Source organism: Salvelinus fontinalis, chromosome 8 (genome assembly GCF_029448725.1).
Source record: "Salvelinus fontinalis isolate EN_2023a chromosome 8, ASM2944872v1, whole genome shotgun sequence".
Classification (NCBI taxonomy): domain Eukaryota; kingdom Metazoa; phylum Chordata; class Actinopteri; order Salmoniformes; family Salmonidae; genus Salvelinus; species Salvelinus fontinalis.
Window position 1 is genome coordinate 26,130,378 of NC_074672.1, and position 23,048 is coordinate 26,153,425.

The 23,048-nt window shown below is 44.3% G+C and overlaps 1 protein-coding gene across 2 annotated transcripts in view; it reads left to right on the forward strand.

The window, feature by feature from the left end:
• The window catches only part of LOC129860969 (helicase ARIP4-like), a 91,386-nt gene that overhangs the window by 19,528 nt on the left and 48,810 nt on the right, over nt 1–23,048 (forward strand). Inside the window, exon 1 of one of the 2 annotated variants that reach the window (XM_055931947.1) lies at nt 10,677–11,080. The exons of the other annotated variant lie outside the window; for it this stretch is intronic. Within the exon in view, the coding sequence (XP_055787922.1) occupies nt 11,047–11,080 (34 nt within the window). The 5' untranslated portion in view covers nt 10,677–11,046. Of the gene's footprint in view, nt 1–10,676; nt 11,081–23,048 lie in introns of those variants that run through there. 2 annotated transcript variants of the gene reach the window in all.

A 23,048-nucleotide genomic window follows, 5' to 3' on the forward strand; every position in this document is an offset into this window, starting at 1 on the left:
CCCCTCAAGATTCTGAGCCTGCCTGGCAGGGTTGGTCCTGAAAAGCCAGAGCCCCCTGATGGGAGAGCATAATATACAAGGACATTCTCAAAGCTGCTAATGAGAACCTTGATGACCTTGTACCTAGCCGGTGGGGATTCCAGTGGGGTGCCCCCACCCAGGCAGTGGCAGTGCTGGCAACACTAGCTGCAGTAACCCATGGGGCGGGGGGGTCACACTCGGACATTGAAAGGGGGCATATTATTGTGGCCCCGGTGGCACAAAATCATCAAAGGTCTGACTGCACAGAGATGCTTGGGAATATGGTCACAACGGGGGACTGTGTGGGTGTTTCAGGGGAAGGGGGTATATCTGATCTCTCTCACTTAGGACGTGACAATTGTTAATCAAATCTCCCCATTTCTGCCCTTTTTTTGCTCAGTTTTGCATTCCTTCTCATACAGCTGCAACTGCATATGTATTTGTAAATCAAGACCCTTTTTGAGTTGTGCTCTGGGATGATGCAACTGTTGAGAATCTGAGTCTATGGTTGTTGTGGGGGAAAGGGGTTGAGAGTGAGTGTTTGTGTGTCTGTATCCCACAACTGTTGGGAGGGAGTAAAAGATGTTAGGGACAATATAGGATGAATCACTAATTGTTTGTTAAAATAATAATTGCTTGCTATAATGTAATTGGGGTATTGGCAATACTGGTAAGAGGTAACAATCCTTTGCGTAAACTGCCTACATTATTAGAAATATGAATAGCTAATTATGTAAATTAAGATAGAGGATATTATTTTATTTGGGAGGGCGGGGTGAAATATATTTCTCCCATGGGCAAAGAAATTCAAAAGGGGTGATGATATTAATTAACAGTGATTTTGATCCAAATGTGCAAATTGTCCAAACAGATCATCAAGGTAGATGGATGATTTTAAATATGTTATTGGAGCATAAACAGATATGGCTTAACCTACAGTATACGGTCCAAATAATGATGATCCAAGCTTCTTTGAAAATCAGCAAAAACAGAAACGTCCTCTCACTGTCAACTGCGTTTATTTTCAGCAAACTTAACATGTGTAAATATGTGTATGAACATAACAACTGAGACATAAACTAAATTAACTGAACAAGTTCCACAGACATGTGACTAACATACATGGAATAATGTGTCCCTGGACAAGGGGGTGGGGGATCAAATCAAAAGAAACAGTCAGTATCTGGTGTGGCCACCAGCTGCATTAAGTACTGCAGTGCATCTCCTCCTCATGGACTGCACCAGATTAGACAGTTATTGCTGTGAGATGTTACCCCACTCTTCCACCAAGGCAACTGCAAGTTCCTGGACATTTATGGAGGGAACCCTAGCCCTCACCCTCCAATCCAACAGGTCCCAGACACGCTCAATGGGATTGAGATCCTGGGCTCTTCGCTGGCCATGGCAGAACACTGACATAACAATGGTCATTATGGCCAAACAGTTATATTTTTGTTTCATCAGACCAAAGGACATTTCTCCAAAAAGTACGATCTTTGTCCCCATGTGCAGTTGCAAACCGTAGTCTGGCTTTTTTATGGCGGTTTTGGAGCAGTGGCTTCTTCCTTGCTGAGCGGCCTTTCAGTTTGTGTCTATATAGGACTCGTTTTACTGTGGATATAGATACTTTTGTACCTGTTTCCTCCAGCATCTTCACAAGGTCCATTGCTGTTGTTCTGGGATTGATTTGCACTTTTTGCACCAACGTACGTTCATCTCTAGGAGACAGAATGCGTCTCCTTCTTGAGCGGTATGACGGCTGCATGGTCCCATGGTGTTTATACTTGTGTACTATTGTTTGTACAGATAAACGTGGTACCTTCAGGCGTTTGGAAATTGCTCCCAAGGATGAACCAGACTTGTGGAGGTCTACAGTTTTGTTTTCTGAGGTCTTGGCTGATTTCTTTTGATTTGCCCATGATGTCAAGCAAAGAGGCACTGAGTTTGAAGGTAAGCCTTGAAATACATCCACAGGTACACCTCCCAATTGACTCAAATTATGTCAATTAGCCTATCAGAAGCTTATAAAGCCATGACATCATGTTCTGTAATTTTCCACGCTTGTTTAAAGGCACAGTCAACTTAGTGTATGTAAACTTCTGACCCACTGGAATTGTGTTACAGTGAAATAATCTGTCTGTAAACAATTGTTAGAAAAATGACTTGTGTCATTCACAAAGTAGATGTTCTAACCGACTTGCCAAAACGATAGTTTGTTAACAAGAAATTTGTGTAGGGGTTTAAAAAAGAGTTTTAATGACGCCAAACTAAGTGTATGTAAACTTCCGACTTCAACTGTATATACATAAACAAAAATATAACCACTAACGTGAAGTGATGGTTTCATGAGCTGAAATCCCAGAAATGTTCCATACACACAAAGCTTTATTCCCTCAAATCTTGTGCACAAACTTGTTTACATCCCTGTTAGTGAGCATTTAAGCCTTTTGTCAAGATAATCCATCTACCTTAAAACTTCTTCTTAATAGGGGGCGCTGTTTTCACTTTGGAAAAAATCGTGCCCAAATTAAACGGCCTCGTACTCTGTTCTAGATCATACAATATGCATATTATTATTACTATTGGATAGAAAACACTCTGAAGTTTCTAAAACTGTTTGAATTATATCTGTGAGTAAAACAGAACTCATTTGGCAGCAAACTTCCAAATAGGAAGTGAAAATTCTGAAAATGAGGCTCTGTGTCAGGGCCCGCCTATTCAACTGGCTTTTATTTATGGATCTGTATGCACTTCATACGCCTTCCACTAGATGTCAACAGGCAGTAGAAGGTTGAATGGGGTGTCTTGCTTGATGTGAGGCCGAATAAGAGCTTTTGGAGTGACAGGTCTGCTCTTTTGTCAGTTTTCATCTGGGCGCCGGGGAACCTCACATTGTCTTCTGAAAAGCGTTCGGAATACACTATGAATTGCTCCGGCTCTGATTTTGTTGTAAACAAATGAGAAGAACATCATAAAGTAGGATTTTCAACAGTTTTTTTTTTAGTTTTTTTTTACCTTTATTTAACTAGGCAAGTCAGTTAAGAACAAATTCTTATTTTCAATGACGGCCTAGGAACAGTGGGTTAACTGCCTGTTCAGGGGCAGAACGACAGATTTGTACCTTGTCAGCTCGGGGATTTGAACTTGCAACCTTCCAGTTACTAGTCCAACGCTCTAACCACTAGGCTACCCTGCCGCCCCAGTTTGACCAGTTTTTTTCGACGTTTATTGGGAATTTTGGAATTTTTCGTTCCAGGCGCCAAGAGTTGATGGGCATGTTCGCGCCACAATGCTAGCCAAAGTTGCTAATTCGACAAAAGAAATGGACATTCTAAAACCAAACAACGATTTATTCTGGACCTAGGACTCATTGCACAACATTCTGATGTAAGAGAATATTTATGATGTTATTTCATTTATTTTATTTTTTTTATCTTACGCAGCGATTGCATTAAGAACCAGTGTATCTTTCATTTGCCATACAACAAGTATTTTTATGTAAAGTTTATGATGAGTTCTTTGGTCAGATTAGGTCAGTGTCCAAAATATCTCCGGACATTCTGGGGAAATGTTGCTACATATTCACAATGTATAACCACGATTTGCAGCTCTAAATATGCACATTTTCGAAAAAAACATAAATGTATTGTATAACATGATGTTATAAGACATCATGTTATACTTCATCTGATGAAGTTGTCCAAAGGTTAGTGATTAATTGTATTTCTATTGCTGGTTTTTGCAAAAGCTATGTTGGCGGTGAATAAATGGCTGTGTGTGTTTGGCTATTGTAGTGAGCTAATATAATTCTCTATTGTGTTTTCGCTGTAAAATACTTAAAAATCGGAAATATTGTCTGGATTCACAAGATGTTTATCTTTCATTTGCTGTACACCATGTATTTTTCATAAATGTTTTATAATGAGTATTTATGTATTTCACGTTGCTCTCTGTAATTATTCTGGCTGCTTTGGTGCTATTTGTGATGGTGGCTGCAATGTAAAACTACGATTTATACCTCAAATATGCACATTTTTTAACAAAACAGAAATGTATTGTATAACATGATGTTATAAGACTGTCATGTGATGAAGTTGTTCAAGGTTAGTGATTCATTTTATCTCTATTTCTGGGTTTTGTGAAAGCTACCTATGCGGTGGAAACATGGTGAAAACATGGCGTTGTGTGTTTGGCTATTGTGGTTAGCTAATATAAATACATATTGTGTTTTCGCTGTAAAACATTTTTAAAATCAGAAATGATGGCTGGATTCACAAGATGTTTATCTTTCATTTGCTGTATTGGACTTGTGATTTCATGAAATTATATTATATGATATCCCTGTCCCGTTAGGCTAGGCTATGCTAGTCAGCTTTTTTGATGAGGATGCTCCCGGATCCGGGATGGATAGCACTGAAAGGTTATGTGGCATATCAAGATAATGATTAAACAGCTTGATCATTACACAGGTGCACCTTGTGCTGGACAATGAAAGGCCACTCTAAAATGTGCAGTTCTGTCACACAACACAATGCCACAGAAGTCTCAAGTTTTGAGGGAGCGTTTAATTGTCATGATGACTGCAGGAATGTCCACCAGAGCTGTTGCCAGAGAATTCAATGTTATTTTCTCTACCATAACCACCTCCAACGTTGTTTTAGAGAATTTGGCAGTACATCCAACCAGCCTCAACCGCAGACCACGTGTATGGCGTCGTGTGAGCGATTGGTTTGCTGATGTCAACGTTGTGAACAGAGTCCCCCATGGTGGCGGTGGAGTTATGGTATGGGCAGACATAAGCTATGGACAACGAACACAATTGCATTTTATTGATGGCAATTTGAATGCACAGAGATACCGTGATGAGATCCTGAGGCCCATTGTTGTGCCATTTGTCTGCCTCCATCACCTCATGTTTCAGCATGATAATGCACAGCCCCATGTCTCAAGGATCTGTACACAATTCCTGGAAGCTGAAAATGTCCCAGTTCTTCCATGGCCTGCATACTCACCAGACATCTCACCCATTGAGCATGTTTGGGATGCTCTGGATCAACTTGTACGGCAGCATGTTCCAGTTCCCGCCAATATCCATTGCAAACGATCAAAACAGAGCAGCGAGTTGAAGACGTTTTTATTGATTAGCATTAGTTTCCACCAATATCCAGTAACTTCACACAGCCATTGAAGAGGAGTGGAACAGCGTGGGACAACATTCCACAGGCCACAATCAACAGCATGATCAAGATGTTTGTGTTTTTAATGTAATATGTAATTGTTGTACTGTATGTGTGTTTATAGTTTTGTTTAATGTTGTGTTAGTGTATGTAAGTTGTTTTGTCTGAAACGTTGTTCCCCCTGTTGCTATTGGACCAGGTCTCTCTTGGAAAAGAGATATTATCTCAATGAGAAAAAAACTGTATAAATAAAGGTAAAATGGAAAGAAAAATAAAGCTATGCAAAGGAGATGTCGCACTGCATGAGCCAAATGGTGGTCACACCAGATATTGACTGGTTTCTCCACGCACCTACTTTTTTTTTTAGGTATCTGTGACCAACGGATGCTTATCTGTATTGCCACTCAATTGAAATCTATAGATTAGGGTCTTATTTATTTAAATTGTCTGATTTCCTTTTATGAACTGTCCTCAGTAAAATCTTTGAAATTGTTGCATGTTGCTTTTATAGTTTTGTTCAGTATAATAATAACAAAGTGCATTGACTTCTTTCAAATTTGGTTTTTATTACGAAGCAAATCCATGTAAACAAGTGTGCAAAGAATTGTGATCTCCCCTTTTTTTCATAGGCGTAAGACAACAGTAACATACATTTACACAAATGGATGCATCAAACAATACAAAAAATAAATTAAAAGGGAAAGAAAAGGAAAAACCAGTAATGGAGTGTAATACGATAGGTTATCAATCTAAGAAATGTCACTATGTGTTAATGTGACAATCCTCTCCAATCTGACATTGCTTAGATTGATAACCTATGTGTTAATGTGACAATCCTCTCCAATCTGACATTTCTTAGATTGTGTACTAGACTAATACTTAGAGCTAATAACTTGAATAATAGTAAAGAAATGCTACTGATAATAACAGTGTAATGGTAATAGGGAAGTATCCGCCAATTCCCCAGAATGATGTGTACATCCTGTACATTGGTCTGGCCAATTACTGTAACCTCAAATTTCAAGACCGTCACAGCCATGCCATCCTTAGTACGCCACAACCAAGCAGTCCAACATGTGCTGTTGATACAGAATCTATCTGAGTCAACTTGTCTGCCAGAGGCCATGGAAGATGGAGCACCACACACACAGGAAGCTTAATGCATAAGAACATTTGTGTTTGTCGTCATTGGGGCAGCAACAGCCTGTATGTTGCCATGTGACTCATGTATGCTGGCCAATGTAACTGTTCTTTCTCTTATGTGACTTAAATGGACATATTCATCTGGGCTCTGAAGTTTCTTTGGTGCTCGTTCTCTCGCCCCTCCCTCTTTCCTCTCGGATAATGGTCACACAGACTGTCACCTATGCCACCTGCTCTGCGCTGTTTCTGTCGCCATAACAACTGGAGCCTGGACGCTCGCTCTCTCCCCCTTTCTCTAAGTCGTGAGCGTACTTATATTCTCTTCCTCTCCCTGTCTTCTTTCTCCTCTACCAATACTTTTGCTGCGATACCTTACCAACGCTCCCACAGGAAGTTCAGTTCCCACTTATCTTCTCTTTCTTTTCTTCCTCCCATCCCCCTCTCCCTCTGGTTCCCTTGTGCTGGTGTGAGAGCTCAGTCGTGTAGCAGCAGCCCTATATGAGGTGCTATGTTTGTGCCCTCCACCTTCCCTCTGTGCTGTGGCCCTCCACCTTCCCTCTGTGTGTAGTTCAAAACAACACTAGCAGCCAGATGGAGGCAGTGGGAAAAGTATAGGTAGGGTAGCAGCCGAGGTCCGACGGACAGAGAGAGGCCGTGCCATAAGCAAAGCATAGAGTGACTGACTGTGTGAAGCGGCGGGACAGACTGACATGCTGCAGGCAGGGAGAGAGACAGACCAGGGGAGAGGCAGACAGGCAGGGAGACATGCAAGGGGGCAGTCAGGGATAGAGGCAGACAGGGAGACATGCAAGGTGGCAGTCAGGGAGAGGGGCCTACAAGGTGGCAGGCAGGGTGGCAGTCCTGCATGCAGAGGAGGAAGGCAGGCAGGGAGAGAGGCAGACTGCAGGGGGACTGTATGGGGCGGGGGGACAGACAGACATGCTGCAGGCAGAGAGAGGGGCCTACGGGGAGAGGCAGAGGGGAGGAAGGCAGACAGGCAGGGGGACTGTATGGGGCCCCCCACCCCCTGGTTCCTGTGAAGCGGCTCCCCACCCCCTGGTTCCTGTGAAGCGGCTCCCCACCCCCTGCTTCCTGTGAAGCGGCTCCCCATTCCCTGGTTTCTGTGAAGCGGCTCCCCACCCCCTGGTTTCTGTGAAGCGGCTCCCCACCCCCTGGTTTCTGTGAAGCGGCTCCCCACCCCCTGGTTTCTGTGAAGCGGCTCCCCACCCCCTGGTTCCTGTGAAGCGGCTCCCCACCCCCTGGTTTCTGTGAAGCGGCTCCCCACCCCCTGGTTCCTGTGAAGCGGCTCCCCATCCCCTGGTTCCTGTGAAGCGGCTCCCCACCCCCTGGTTCCTGTGAAGCGGCTCCCCACCCCCTGGTTCCTGTGAAGCGGCTCCCCACCCCCTGGTTCCTGTGAAGCGGCTCCCCACCCCCTGGTTCCTGTGAAGCGGCTCCCCACCCCCTGGTTCCTGTGAAGCGGCTCCCCACCCCCTGGTTCCTGTGAAGCGGCTCCCCACCCCCTGGTTCCTGTGAAGCGGCTCCCCACCCCCTGGTTCCTGTGAAGCGGCTCCCCACCCCCTGGTTCCTGTGAAGCGGCTCCCCACCCCCTGGTTCCTGTGAAGCGGCTCCCCACCCCCTGGTTCCTGTGAAGCGGCTCCCCACCCCCTGGTTCCTGTGAAGCGGCTCCCCACCCCCTGGTTCCTGTGAAGCGGCTCCCCACCCCCTGGTTCCTGTGAAGCGGCTCCCCACCCCCTGGTTCCTGTGAAGCGGCACCCCACCCCCTGGTTCCTGTGAAGCGGCACCCCACCCCCTGGTTCCTTTGAAGCGGCACCCCACCCCCTGGTTCCTGTGAAGCGGCACCCCACCCCCTGGTTCCTGTGAAGCGGCTCCCCACCCCCTGGTTCCTTTGAAGCGGCACAGAGCTGCAGCACGTGTCAGAGAACAACAGGAGCCATTAGTCAAAAATGTAGTTTGAAAAATAGTCAAGGGGAGCTGAGAGCAGCTGAAAATAACCTGGAGACAAGACCAGGGGGAAGCTCTGTACAAGGTCATGGGTGTGTGTGCGAATGTGTGTTTTATGTATGCTAGACCATGGATATGCAGCCAAAAGTTACAGTAGTCGGGTTTAAAGCACCATGTTACAGCTCAGAGGGCCCAGGGCTGGTTCCTCTGCCCGGCAGAAGCTCCTGTTTCTAGGTCAAGTTGAGTGTGTGAGCCGTGTTTGTGACCTGGATATTGGGTGAGCGAAGGTGACAGGGAACTAGAGGCACAGCCTGGCCTGGAAAGAACCATCATGAGAACAGACTGGGGGTGGGGGGGGTATATCATGACAACATTTTGTGACGTTTTGGACTTCTGCTAGGGTTTTGTCGGCTGTTCGGGCACAGAAAAACATTTCTGGAAGCAAGCCGAAGTTCGGCGCCGAAGTTTACGCTCCTTCGTCGGTGATTGGTCGACAGTAGAGATTCTTCAATAGTCTTTGTTGTCATTCAACGAGAGCTGACTCATTTTCATGCACATTTTTTCATTAAGAAACCATGTTAGTTGGATGTAAAATTGCGTGACTAAAACGTCAAAATGAAAATGTCAAAATTAATGACAGATTTCATGAGTTATCTTCGATTAATTCTGACTATTTTGAGGAAGCGTATACTGGCTACGGCGTCTCAAAATTGACAAACAGTACTATTTCCAATGATTTTTTTCTCCCTTTTTCAAGTGTAGGTCTTTTAAGGGAGTATGCGAGCACACTCGTTGGGATAGCCGAGTTCAGTTCGGTTGGCGCCTAGGCCCTAGATGAAGCATGCTGACTCCTTAAGGCTGTCACTGTCAACAAATAGCTGCTCCCCAGCAAAGACAACAGCTCTTAAGAGTTTTGTGTGTGTTTTTCTTTTTTGTATGTGTGTATCTGTGTTGGTTGGTGATAATAGCAGGGAAGTCTGTTTGTACAGCAGTAAACAAATCCAGCACATTGTTTTTCCCCTGCTTTCCTTTTGCTGTGTCACTCAACAGGAACATTCTGACATGGATTTGAATGTTTATCAGTGTCAATTACCCAGTTCATGCCCCCTTTCATTTGCTGAGACTGTTTATGTAAACAGAGAAATGTGAGCTAAGAGACTTGAGCAAAGTAAAGGCATGTCTATGGAGATCTGTGGCAAAGTTGAGCATGGGGGAAATGGCCTACTCTTTGGGATGAGAGGAGACTCCTATATTGTCAAGCTAGCAATCTTTATAGGGCTGCTTCTACCTCTTCTTTCCTCTCCCTCCCACCCTCTTGTTTCTAGCTCTTTCCTCCACAAGGGGAGGGGATTGTAAAAATGTGTTTTAGTGTGTGTGCAGCCTCCACGTGAGTGTTTGTAAAGTGATCCGGGAAAGGTGGGTGTTTGGAAAGGTCACGGGACCTGGCTCCACCGTTGTTTTGAGCGCCCCCACCTCTCTTACATTTTCCTCATTCCATCTGTTCCCTCTGTCCGAATGAACTCTTACCTCCTTTACCTAAGGCAGCCTCACTGAGGGGCCTGCTGACATCATGGCGACATGGGTGTCAGTTGGTGGGGCGACTCTCCCGGTGGAAGGGGTGTTTGTGACGGCCAGACAGAGCTGGGCTGCTTTCAGCCCCTCATTGTTTTATAATTGTCCCTTGTGTCTGTGGCTCTGCTTACAGAACCATGCTCTCAATACTCTGGAAGTCTGTGGCAGTGTGGCAGAGTGGAGCTGACATGGATACTCTGGCTTGGCAAGAGGACAGAGATGAGACCCATTCTAGAGTAGGAGGATATCATTGCTTATACAGAGGTCATGGGTAAAAGTGTCTAAACCTGTTTTGGGGGTTTGAGTTCTACTGATGTCTTGGGTGTCTTGGCTAGGAGGAGGTGGAATCTTGAGTAAGGGGGAATCTCGCTTTAGCAGTAGCTGAATAGCCGTGGAGAGAGGTTTCATACATTTTATTGTATTGTCAAGTTTTGGTCTATTTTTTAAATTTTTCTCTGTTTTTCTCTTCTCCATCCTTCAAGAGTGCATATGTTTAGACGTGACATGTCCTTTATCATTTGGCCACATCATCCTCCTAACTACATGATTAAGTTCGTACTTCTTACATGATCAAGATGCAGACAATTGAAATATTTCCATTGCTTTTCTGTCTTTCGAGCGCCCCTGCCTGCAGTCTCTCCCCTGTTTTACACGGCACACATGCTGCTCCTTCTGCCCAGCCGTCATCTCTGCTCTTTCTCTCCCTCTCTTCCGTAACATAGGGTAGCGGTGTGCGTATGTAGACAGCCCCCCTGACGAGGCCCCCAGCTCCAGCATGAAATGTTATGTAATGACTTTTTAGTAGAGTATCCTGGTTTTTAAGAGCCTGACTCGACTCATATTGCCGCTTAGGACAGGGATGAGCTAGCGTACTGCCACTCACTCATCCTGTCAATCAGTTAGTAGGGGGAAAAAACTCCTCAGATAAACCGGTAACGCCAAAGACCAAAAGTAGAACAAGAAGCCAGGTTCTGCCTTACAGCTTTTAGGCAAAGACTTTTTTCACTAGAGGAAGTGAGTTAGTGAGTTTCGGAGCAGACGGCGGTAGTCAGGCCACCTGCTCCCCCAGCCTCAGAGACGGGTAACAGAGAGAGTGAGAGAGACTACACAGAGAGAAGCGGCAAGCGGGGGGTAGCATCACCCCCCCCACCCCCCCACGGAGATTCTAAGCATGCTGCTGCTGGAGGGGGCGGAGACCTTTGCAGGTAGGTGACCTCTGAACCCTGCTGGCACCCTGATCCTCCTTGGTGGGAGGGGAGTGTCACTGACTCTTAGGACAGCAGCAGGTGGGGGTGATGTGATGACTGAGGAGGACACTTTCAGGCTGAATCAATGATTACTGAAGAACGATGTGTGGATTAATAATTTGTTGTTAGTGAGATCTGAATGATGATGATGAAGAACCAGGGTGGTGTTATACATTGTAGTGCAGAACCCGCGTGGTGTTATACATTGTAGTTCAGAACCAGGGTGGTGTTATACATTGTAGTTCAGAACCAGGGTGGTGTTATACATTGTAGTTCAGAACCAGGGTGGTGTTATACATTGTAGTTCAGAACCAGGGTGGTGTTATACATTGTAGTGCAGAACCAGGGTGGTGTTATACATTGTAGTACAGAACCCGCGTGGTGTTATACATTGTAGTTCAGAACCAGGGTGGTGTTATACATTGTAGTTCAGAACCAGGGTGGTGTTATACATTGTAGTTCAGAACCAGGGTGGTGTTATACATTGTAGTTCAGAACCAGGGTGGTGTTATACATTGTAGTACAGAACCCGCGTGGTGTTATACATTGTAGTTCAGAACCAGGGTGGTGTTATACATTGTAGTTCAGAACCAGGGTGGTGTTATACATTGTAGTTCAGAACCAGGGTGGTGTTATACATTGTAGTGCAGAACCAGGGTGGTGTTATACATTGTAGTTCAGAACCAGGGTGGTGTTATACATTGTAGTTCAGAACCAGGGTGGTGTTATACATTGTAGTGCAGAACCAGGGTGGTGTTATACATTGTAGTTCAGAACCAGGGTGGTGTTATACATTGTAGTGCAGAACCAGGGTGGTGTTATACATTGTAGTGCAGAACCAGGGTGGTGTTATACATTGTAGTTCAGAACCAGGGTGGTGTTATACATTGTAGTTCAGAACCAGGGTGGTGTTATACATTGTAGTGAAGAACCAGGGTGGTGTTATACATTGTAGTGAAGAACCAGGGTGGTGTTATACATTGTAGTGCAGAACCAGGGTGGTGTTATACATTGTAGTGCAGAACCAGGGTGGTGTTATACATTGTAGTGCAGAACCAGGGTGGTGTTATACATTGTAGTTCAGAACCAGGGTGGTGTTATACATTGTAGTTCAGAACCAGGGTGGTGTTATACATTGTAGTTCAGAACCAGGGTGGTGTTATACATTGTAGTGCAGAACCAGGGTGGTGTTATACATTGTAGTGCAGAACCAGGGTGGTGTTATACATTGTAGTTCAGAACCCGCGTGGTGTTATACATTGTAGTGCAGAACCCGCGTGGTGTTATACATTGTAGTGCAGAACCAGGGTGGTGTTATACATTGTAGTACAGAACCCGTGTGGTGTTATACATTGTAGTTCAGAACCAGGGTGGTGTTATACATTGTAGTGCAGAACCAGGGTGGTGTTATACATTGTAGTGCAGAACCAGGGTGGTGTTATACATTGTAGTGCAGAACCAGGGTGGTGTTATACATTGTAGTGCAGAACCAGGGTGGTGTTATACATTGTAGTGAAGAACAAGGGTGTTTTACATTGTACTTACTGTCTGTGAATTGGAGTTGTTTTGTAACGGTGTGCAACAGCGTTGTATAACGCTCCCTACTTATGCATCAGTTTGACACCAGCCATCCTTCCATTCAATATGTTTCTCTCTCATTTTGTCTTTCATGTTCTCTGTTAGGAGCTCGCAGATGTTTTATTTGATGTAGGGGCTCTTTGACCATTTCTACGGTAACCTAAACAGGTGGCAGTGGGAGGATTTGGTGTTCGGTGAAAAGGTACTAGTCAGTCTGAATGGGTGCAGCACGAGGAACAACATATGGTCATACGGTCATTATATTGTAGTCATTTAGCACAGTGTTTCTTGAACTCGGTCCTGGCGCCCGCGTCATCAAGCTTGGATTATTTGAATCAGCTGAGTAGTGCTAGGGCAGAAACCATATGTGGACCCGGTTGGGCGCCAGGACCGAGTTTGGGAAACCATGTTTTAGCAGACTTCTTAACCCTAATTGCTCCTGTAAGTATCTCTGGATAAGTGCCTTGCTGAAGAGCACGTAGACAGATTTTTCAGCTAGTAGGCTCGGGGACTCAAACCAGCAACCTTTTGGTTACTTTCCCAATGCTCTTAACTGCTAGACTACCATCTGCCTGGTTAACAACTCTGTCACAATCACACTTTGTAGAACGCTCTGACAATGTCCCCAACATGTGATCTGCTGAACTCCAGAGATCCTAGGATGTGTCCTGATGATTCTAAGGTGTCACTACACTTGTCTACCCTACAATGCCAAAACATGTTATTTAACACCTCTGCATTAACATGCTTGCATCCAAGATGAGCGGTATAATAGTGTGAGCAACTGAAACCGCCTCAGATTTCCCATGTTTTAAGTAAACCCTTAGCATGGTCGTGTTTTCAGAGACGAGCCCCCCTCCCGGTCAGAGTGGAGTGTTAGTCACACAACGTGAGGTGTTATAGAAGCACGCTCCCTGCCTTCTGCTGACCCGGGTCATGGTAATCTCTCCAGTCTGAGAGATACTGGCCTATTAAAGCATTAGATCAATCTCCAAACACTGGGGATCGCACAGCCACGCTGCCACCCCCCTCAACGCTCCACTAACACTCCTCCTGTCCCTGTTCAACAGGGCTGTCAGGCTAGTTATGCAAGGCGTGTCCTCCTCTCCTTTCCTCTGCAAGGCGTGTCCTCCTCTCCTCTCCTTTCCTCTGCTAGGCGTGTCCTCTCCTTTCCTCTGCAAGGCGTGTCCTCCTCTCCTCTCCTTTCCTCTGCAAGGCGTGTCCTCCTCTCCTTTCCTCTGCAAGGCGTGTCCTCCTCTCCTTTCCTCTGCAAGGCGTGTCCTCCTCTCCTCTGCAAGGCGTGTCCTCCTCTCCTTTCCTCTGCAAGGCGTGTCCTCCTCTCCTTTCCTCTGCAAGGCGTGTCCTCCTCTCCTCTCCTTTCCTCTGCAAGGCGTGTCCTCCTCTCCTTTCCTCTGGCAAGGCGTGTCCTCCTCTCCTCTCCTCTCCTTTCCTCTGCAAGGCGTGTCCTCCTCTCCTCTCCTTTCCTCTGCAAGGTATGTCCTCCTCTCCTCTCCTTTCCTCTGCAAGGCGTGTCCTCCTTTCCTCTGCAAGGCGTGTCCTCCTTTCCTCTGCAAGGCGTGTCCTCCTCTCCTCTGCAAGGCGTGTCCTCCTCTCCTCTGCAAGGCGTGTCCTCCTCTCCTCTGCAAGGCGTGTCCTCCTTTCCTTTCCTCTGCAAGGCGTGTCCTCCTCTCCTCTCCTTTCCTCTGCAAGGCGTGTCCTCCTCTCCTCTCCTTTCCCCTGCAAGGCGTGTCCTCCTCTCCTCTGCAAGGCGTGTCCTTTCCTTTCCTCTGCAAGGCGTGTCCTCCCCTCCTTTCCTCTGCAAGGCGTGTCCTCCTCTCCCCTCCTTTCCTCTGCAAGGCGTGTCCTCCTCTCCCCTCCTTTCCTCTGCAAGGCGTGTCCTCCCTCCTTTCCTCTGCAAGGCGTGTCCTCCCTCCTTTCCTCTGCAAGGCGTGTCCTCCCTCCTTTCCTCTGCAAGGCGTGTCCTCCCTCCTTTCCTCTGCAAGGCGTGTCCTCCCTCCTTTCCTCTGCAAGGCGTGTCCTCCCTCCTTTCCTCTGCAAGGCGTGTCCTCCCTCCTTTCCTCTGCAAGGCGTGTCCTCCCTCCTTTCCTCTGCAAGGCGTGTCCTCCTCTCCTTTCCTCTGCAAGGCGTGTCCTCCTCTCCTTTCCTCTGCAAGGCGTGTCCTCCTCTCCTTTCCTCTGCAAGGCGTGTCCTCCTCTCCTTTCCTCTGCAAGGCGTGTCCTCCTCTCCTTTCCTCTGCAAGGCGTGTCCTCCTCTCCTTTCCTCTGCAAGGCGTGTCCTCCTCTCCTTTCCTCTGCAAGGCGTGTCCTCCTCTCCTTTCCTCTGCAAGGCGTGTCCTCCTCTCCTTTCCTCTGCAAGGCGTGTCCTCCTCTCCTTTCCTCTGCAAGGCGTGTCCTCCTCTCCTCTGCAAGGCGTGTCCTCCTCTCCTCTGCAAGGCGTGTCCTCCTCTCCTCTGCAAGGCGTGTCCTCCTCTCCTCTGCAAGGCGTGTCCTCCTCTCCTCTGCAAGGCGTGTCCTCCTCTCCTCTGCAAGGCGTGTCCTCCTCTCCTCTGCAAGGCGTGTCCTCCTCTCCTCTGCAAGGCGTGTCCTCCTCTCCTCTGCAAGGCGTGTCCTCCTCTCCTCTGCAAGGCGTGTCCTCCTCTCCTCTGCAAGGCGTGTCCTCCTCTCCTCTCCTCTGCAAGGCGTGTCCTCCTTTCCTCTCCTCTGCAAGGCGTGTCCTCCTCTCCTTTCCTCTGCAAGGCGTGTCCTCCTCTCCTTTCCTCTGCAAGGCGTGTCCTTTGTTTTACAGTATTTATTCCAGAATTCGTTTGTTTCAATTTTTTCGTAATTATTTTTTTTGCAGAATAGCTTTGTTTTTCTGATTTTGCTTTGTCTATTTCTAGATCAGAAGGATAGATCTTGAAGTTATAAAAATAAAAAAAATTAAAAAAATGCGGGGGGACTGATCAAGTTGCCTGAGATGTTTACATGGAAACTGATGAGCAGCTGTCTGCCTCTCAGGTTGTTTCCTGTGTAAGTAATTGTAAAACACAACAGCTGTAAAACAACTTTTTGGGGTCGAAACACACATACAAAGACTTAGAATACCTTGTTCTAGGGGAAGGGCTGCCATACATTGTTGATGGGAACAGAAGATATGGTTTTGTTTGTGAATGCACATTGTAGCAATTAAAGTCTGTTCTGTGGGTAGTTTATGTGATTGGGTGTGTACTTTATTAGGTGCGCGCGTGTGTGTACGGGATGTGCGGTTCTTGGGCTTGTGTAACAGCCAGAGGCTGCCGTTACATAAGCGTCCCACTGCCTGAGTCCATGCTCATTGCGCTGTTGGTGTGCGTCTACAGGGGGTAGGAAATAGAGGCAAAATGTGTCATCTTATTGGGCTAACTTGCCACGGGGGGGGGAACTAACCTTTGAGCTCATAGATTTCAACACAGTCTATTGACCCCTTAGTTATCCTTTTCATGGCTGCAGTACTAAGACTTCTTCGGGTTGGCACATATTGACCTCTCGCACATCGAATTTACACAGGAACCTTAATATTAAGTTGGCAAGTGCTGAATGTGTCTTTGTAAATAATCTCTGGCTCGCATGGTCTGTGTGTAATGTATACCCACTTGCGAAGGGTTAATCAAGCTTATTACAACTCCTGGTCAATGGTACTGGTAAATATTTTGTCCTGAGGTAAACCTCTGTGAAAGGTGGCCCTGTATTGGAGCTTCCGGCAGTTTCCCCGCTCCGTGACCTGTAGTCGCCCAGCGAACACGTGTTGCTGCTGTGATGCTGAGCGTAGGGGTTTCTCTGGTTTGCATACACTGGACTGAGAGTAATCTATAATCTCCTTACTGGCGTAGATGAAGAGAGGGAGACCACTTCACTAGTGTACTTTATCTTTTTTTTTCTTTTTTCCTTAGTGGGTCAGTGGCTCGCTCACCCTTTTGTGCTCCTAGTGGATCTAAGGCCCTCAATCAGAAGCACTGAGTTTGTTTCTCTGATTCTGGCTCAGTGGTTTGTGGGATTTGTAGAATTAGTCATTCTAATTATGTGGTTTGATTTCCCACCTCGCTCTGGTAAATGTTCTGGTATGGCTGCCTGGGCGTGTACTGGATTAGGTTTAGTTGGCGCAGTCCCGCACCTGCCTGCAGACCTGTTGTGTAACTCCGTGGGTCAGAGCGAGCTTCAGCAGCACTGTATGAAGTAGGAACATGACATACACACATATATGCCAGGCTGCCAGGAAACGGACCTGGATCAGACTTGGCACCAGTGTTGCATGTCCACTCCACTCAGATGACATGGATTCTGAGAGCTTTGAACGTTGTTTCTCAACTGAGTCCTCACATATTTGATCTATACCAACATTCAGTGCCTTGATGATTATTTGACGAGTTGAATCAGGTGTGCTAGTGGTTGAATAGATCAGGTTGGCAATGTGAAACGACTGGGTTAAGAAACGCTGGGTTAGAAAGTGCATTGGAGAAGAGGAAGTGAATTAACTCTTTCCAGATAATTCATTGTCTGAGGGGCACAGGGAGACCATGATGACCTTGAGCCATTGTTATTTACCAGTCAGTTCCTCTTCCTCTTGTTGTCATGGCGCCCCCTGGTATTCATCAGGGCACACTGCCTGTCCCGGCCGGATTGGTAATTGTCGGTCTTTGATAATCAGCACCACGCAAATGCTGATTCTCTGCCGTAGGAACGGTGTGACTTTAGCTAAACACTGCCTGTAAAGCAGCGTTACATAAACAACCAGGGTAACATCACATTGTGCTTTCTGAAGGCGCCCCCCCCATCCTCTACCCTACACCCCTCCCATCCAAGATACCCCAGAAGAAGCAGTCGGGGAGGGGGAGAGGGAGGGAGGGGGGGAGAGAGAAGCGCTGCTTATGTAAATGTCAGGCTCCTTCAGGAAGCACAGTATACATTCAAGTCGTGATTGTGAAAGAGCAGGATGTGAAAACATGGACTGCACTCTCCATGCTTCTGGAATGAATTAGGACATCGCTGTGGTGTGTCATCGCTGTGGTGGTCTTTGTGTGTTTCCCAGGCTTATGTAAAATAGTCTTTGTTGTGAGTATTGCTACAGTGTTGCATGGAGGCCAACTCCCCTTTATCTCACTGGCTATTATGATTGGACGACTGCCCTGGCTTGCTGTGTGTAAAGTGTCGTTGCCACAGAGTTAGTCCACTCCCCCTCTGAGAGAGAGAGAGTTTATTTATTTTTTATTGTTCACTACCATTCGGAAGGAGTTTTTGTTTTCCGAAGTCCTGTCTTTGGTGAATGGAACCTTCTTTTGGTTGTGTAACATAATTGTGTTCCCACTGTCTAGTGGAATGGTGCTGATGTTCTCCTCAACTTGCCTAGTCAGAGGCACCTATAACAGTAGAAATCCATGATCGCTTGACGATATACACTGTTGCCAGTTTTAGGTACACACATCTAGTACCAGGTCGGACCTTCCTTATCACCCGGAACACCCTGAATTCTTCAGGGCATTGATTCTACAAGGAGTCGGAAACGTAACACTGGGATGTTGGTCCATGCTGACGCGATGGAATCAGGTAATTGCTGCAGATTGGACGGGGGTACATTCATACTGCGAACAGCCCGTTCCATCTCATCCGCAATGTTTTTCCACTCCTCAATTGTCCAGTGTTGGTGATCACGTGCCAACTGTAGCCGATTCTTTTTGTTTTTAGCTGATATGAGTGGAACCCGGTGTGGTCGTTTGTTCCAATACCCCATCCGTGACAAGGATAGATTAGAAAAAAAAGGAATATCCGAAACAATATACTTGCAGTGAAGCCGCTCAACAACTACATCATACCAGTCATCCAACAGACTCCCATTCAGATCGACACACAGAAGCATCCAGGGTCAATGTCCTGCTCAAGGGCACGTTGACATTTCTCCCACCAGGCCAAATAACGTGAATCCGAACCCTCCAAGATCCCCACCCACAGTTCCCCAATAGCTGTCCCTCACCCATTTGAGACCCCTCCCACAGCCCCCCCCCCCCCCAAAGAAGAAAAATAATAAATACAATGAATCCATTTCCCACCCCCAAGAACCCCCCAATGCACCAACAGAAGAAAACAGAAGAAAACAGACAGAAGAAAACAGCAAACAACAATGCAAAAAAATATATAAAAAATAATAAATACATTTAAAACAAAGGACATCAAGGACAACTACAATCAAAACAGCAATGCCAACTGTATATGTTTGTGTGCATGTCTGCCACTATTACATGTATGTGGGTGTTCTTGTATGCATTTATTTGAATGCGAGAGAGTGTGTGTGTGTGTGTGTGTGTGTGTGTGTGTGTGTGTGTGTGTGTGTGTGTGTGTGTGTGTGTGTGTGTGTGTGTGCGTGCACAAACACCTGCACGGCATCAGCCTCAGGCAAACCGGCATTAGTTGTCATTCAAACATATTTTTTATTATGTTTTATTTTGACTTTTATCTTTGACCATCTTTCTATCCCCGCCCAGCAACTCCACTCCCACTTGTCTCCAATTCCACATCCCAACCCTCAGCTTCCCTCAGCCCATCCCACTTATCTCTGCTGGCCACCCTCTTCGGATTTCTACGCAACATATATCTTTCAACTATGCTGTGATGTTTGACGTACAATTTCAATCTATCTAATTGAATAGAATCCACAGATTGCGAGTTGAAGATAAATACTTTTACTAAGAGTATTAGTAAATGACTGACCCGGTCTCTCCAGATCTCCTAACAGTACTATTTCTAGGGTCAATTTTAGATCAATGCTATGCATTTTCAGCCATTCCTGAACCTGAGACCAGAAACAGGCTACCTGAGGGCAATACCAAAATAAATGGTCTATTGATTCTGTATCCTCACAACAAAATCTGCAGCGCTTCGATGATTTTATCCCCCAAATATTCAACATTTTCTTGGTGGCAAGAATTCTATATAATAATTTTAGCTGAAAATCACAAAGTTTTGAATCTTGCGTTGTTTTATATATCAACTCATACACCCTGTACCATGGAATCGGTACATCAAATCTCTTCCCAACTATTTTGCAATCTGTATGGCACAGTTATCAACATCCTGGTCCTCAAATTAAACTGGTATACTTTCCTATTTATGATATTTTTATTCCTCCACCAGTTTTGATCCTTTATATTGTGCAGACAGACCAGTTCCCTGCCGCCTCCATTTTTGGGGTAATGCTGTAATAAATTGATTGTACTCATGGATTGAGCAGACATTCCTGTACAATTCTGATAACTCCGTGAAGGATATAACTTCCAATTTACAATATAATTTAAGAACAAAATACACCTTTCAAACATCTTTCCCATAAATACAGGTATTTTATCAACAAGCACATTTGAGTTCAGCCATAATATTTGTTGTATCTTTTCAGGGGGATGAAATTGAAATTGTAGCCAGCTCTAAAATGTTTGTTTGAAAAAGAGAGACTTTTTTTAAAAGTATCATTTTCAATTAATCGAAAATGATACATGGCAATCTGCACAAAGCCAAAAAGGCAATTTTTAAGCAATGGATGAGCTTTTCTTAGTAATCTACTTGAGAACCATTTAGGGTTCAAGTAAAACTTTTGAATAAGTAGAGGTTTAGTGGTTTGATATTTAATAACCTCAACCCACCCAATTCATATTCATTATATAGATAGGCACGCTTTATTTTGTCTGGTTTAGCGTCCCAGATAAAGCAAAATATTTTTTGCTCATATGATTTGAAAAATGAATCAGGAGTAGGCAGCACCATAAGTGAGTAAACTGAGATATGATTAAGGAGTTAATCAGGGCAATTTTCCCATAAATAGACAGGTATTTACCTCTCCATGGTTGCAGCATCTTGTCTATTTTTACAAGTTTTCTATTGAAATTCATTGTGGCGAGCTTATTTATATAATTTGTGATATGAATACCAAGTATGTCTACTTCACCATCAGCCCACTTTATAGGTAAAGAACCAATACGTAACACTTATCATAATTAGGTTTTAGTCCAGAGAGTACAGAAAAGTTATCTAGATCTTTAATGAGACATTGCAGGGATGTAGCTTGCAGACTTAATATAAAACTTGTCATCGGCATACATGGACACCTTTTGTTTTTAAACCTTGGATTTCTAATCCTCTAATGTTATTGGATCTGATTTTAATAGCTAGCATTTTGATGGCCATAACGAATAGATATGGTGACAGCGAACACCCTTATTTTACTCCTCTTGACAATTCAACTCTCTGAGAAGTAGCCGTTATTTACTATTTTACACGTGGGGTTGCTATACATTATTTAGACCCATTTAATAAGAGAATCACCGAAATTGAAGAAATCCAGTCATTTATAAATAAAATCCAGTCTTACTTTATCAAATGCCTTTTCAAAATCTGATATAAATACCAGGCCTGGCTTCTTAGATGTTTCATGATGTTCTATTATTTCTAGTAGTTATAGTATATTATCCCCAATGTATTTTCCATGTAAAAAAAACCTGTCTGATCAGGATGAACAATACCTGGTAAAACCTTTTTAATTCTGAGTGCTATGCATTTCGCTAGTATTTTTGCATCGCAACATTGAAGTGTAAGGGGCTTCCAGTTTTTTAGATGTACTGGGTCTTTGTATTTGCCATCTGGATCTTGTTTAATGAGATAAAACAGACCTTCAGACTACCATTTCTATAGGAGTAGTTACAACAATCTAACAATGGAGCTTTTAGTATATCAAAAAAGGCTTGATATACCTCTACTGGTATGTCATCAAGCCCTGCGGTTTTTCCAGACTGAAAGGATTTAATAGCTTCAAAAAGTTCTTCCTCTGTAATTTGGCCTTTGCACTGATCTTTTCTGTACATTTGTTAATTTTCTATTTTTTATATTATTTGGAAAGAATTCCTTACCGTAATCTTCATTCAGTGGGAGGGGATGGAAAAGAACATCTGCCTAAAATAATTAGCTTCCTCTTTTAAAATATAATTTGGAGAATCATCGATGACTCTGTCTTCAGTAACGAGTTTCTGCAAATTATTTTTGTTCGTGTTCCTGTATTGGAGATTCAGGAAGAATTTTGTGCATTTTTCTCCATATTCCATCCAGTTTGCTTTATTTTTGTAATAGATTACATTAGATCGTTCTTGAATAAGTTCCTCAAGTTCTTTTTGTTTTTCTTCTAACTTATTTTGTATCTCTGTAGTATTGCTTTTATTGCTGTCTACTTGTACTATTAGTTCATGGATTTCCCTTGTTAGTCGTGTCTCTTTAGCCAGAAACTGCTTTTTTTATTTTTTATTATTGATGAATATTGAATTGAATGACCTCTGAAGGTACATTTAAAGGTATCCCAAACAATAAGGGGATTTGCTGAATCTACATTATACTGAAAAAAATCAGTTATAAATTATTTTGTCTTAGTTAAAAAATAAGTTGTCCTCCAGTAAACTTTGATTAAATTTCCAATATCCCGTCCACGTGGAAAATCTATAAGTTATGTGAATGCCAATTAGATGATGATCCGATCACATTTTGTCTCCTATTAAAACTTTGTTAACATTTTGATGCAAGAGAGAAAGAGACAAGAAAGTAGTCAAGATGACTAGCTTGATTAGGTCTCCTCCATGTATATCTCACTAGGTTGGGATTTTTTAGTCTCCAAATATCCACTATTTTTAATGTGTCCATAATATTTGTGATTTCCTTAAGGGCACAGTGATAGTTTGTAGAGTGATTACCTTTACGGTCCATTGAGGTACTTAGCACTGTGTTATAGTCTCCTACCATAATGATTTGATCATTTGTTGCCTGTAAGTTCAATAAATTGGTATAAATGTTTTCAAAGAAGTATGGATCATCCTTATTTGGACCATATAGATTAATGAGCCAAATCTCTTTTTCGTCCACTTTCATGTTCAAAAAGATCCATCTTCCTTGCTTCCTGACTATTTGCACATTCAGATCGACATTTTTGTTAATTAATATCATCACACCTTTTGAGTTCCTTTAAGGATGTAGAGTGAGTTTCCTGTTAACAGTGTATGTTATATTCCTTTTCTTTTAGCCACGTAAAGACAGATCTTTTTTTTAATAATCTGCTAAACCGTTACAATTATAACTGGCTATACTTATTTCACCCCTTACCATAACTAGATACTATTCTCAGTCTAAAATGACCATGATTAGTGCTTGTAAAGTTACTGCCATCAGAGGTATTATGACAGTCAAAATTAGAGCTTTCAAATGTCTGATATTTATAATTCAAGAAATAGGTTCTAGCAATATTTGTTTTATTCCCTTGCCTGTGAGCCAATGCCACAGATGTTAGAAAATTG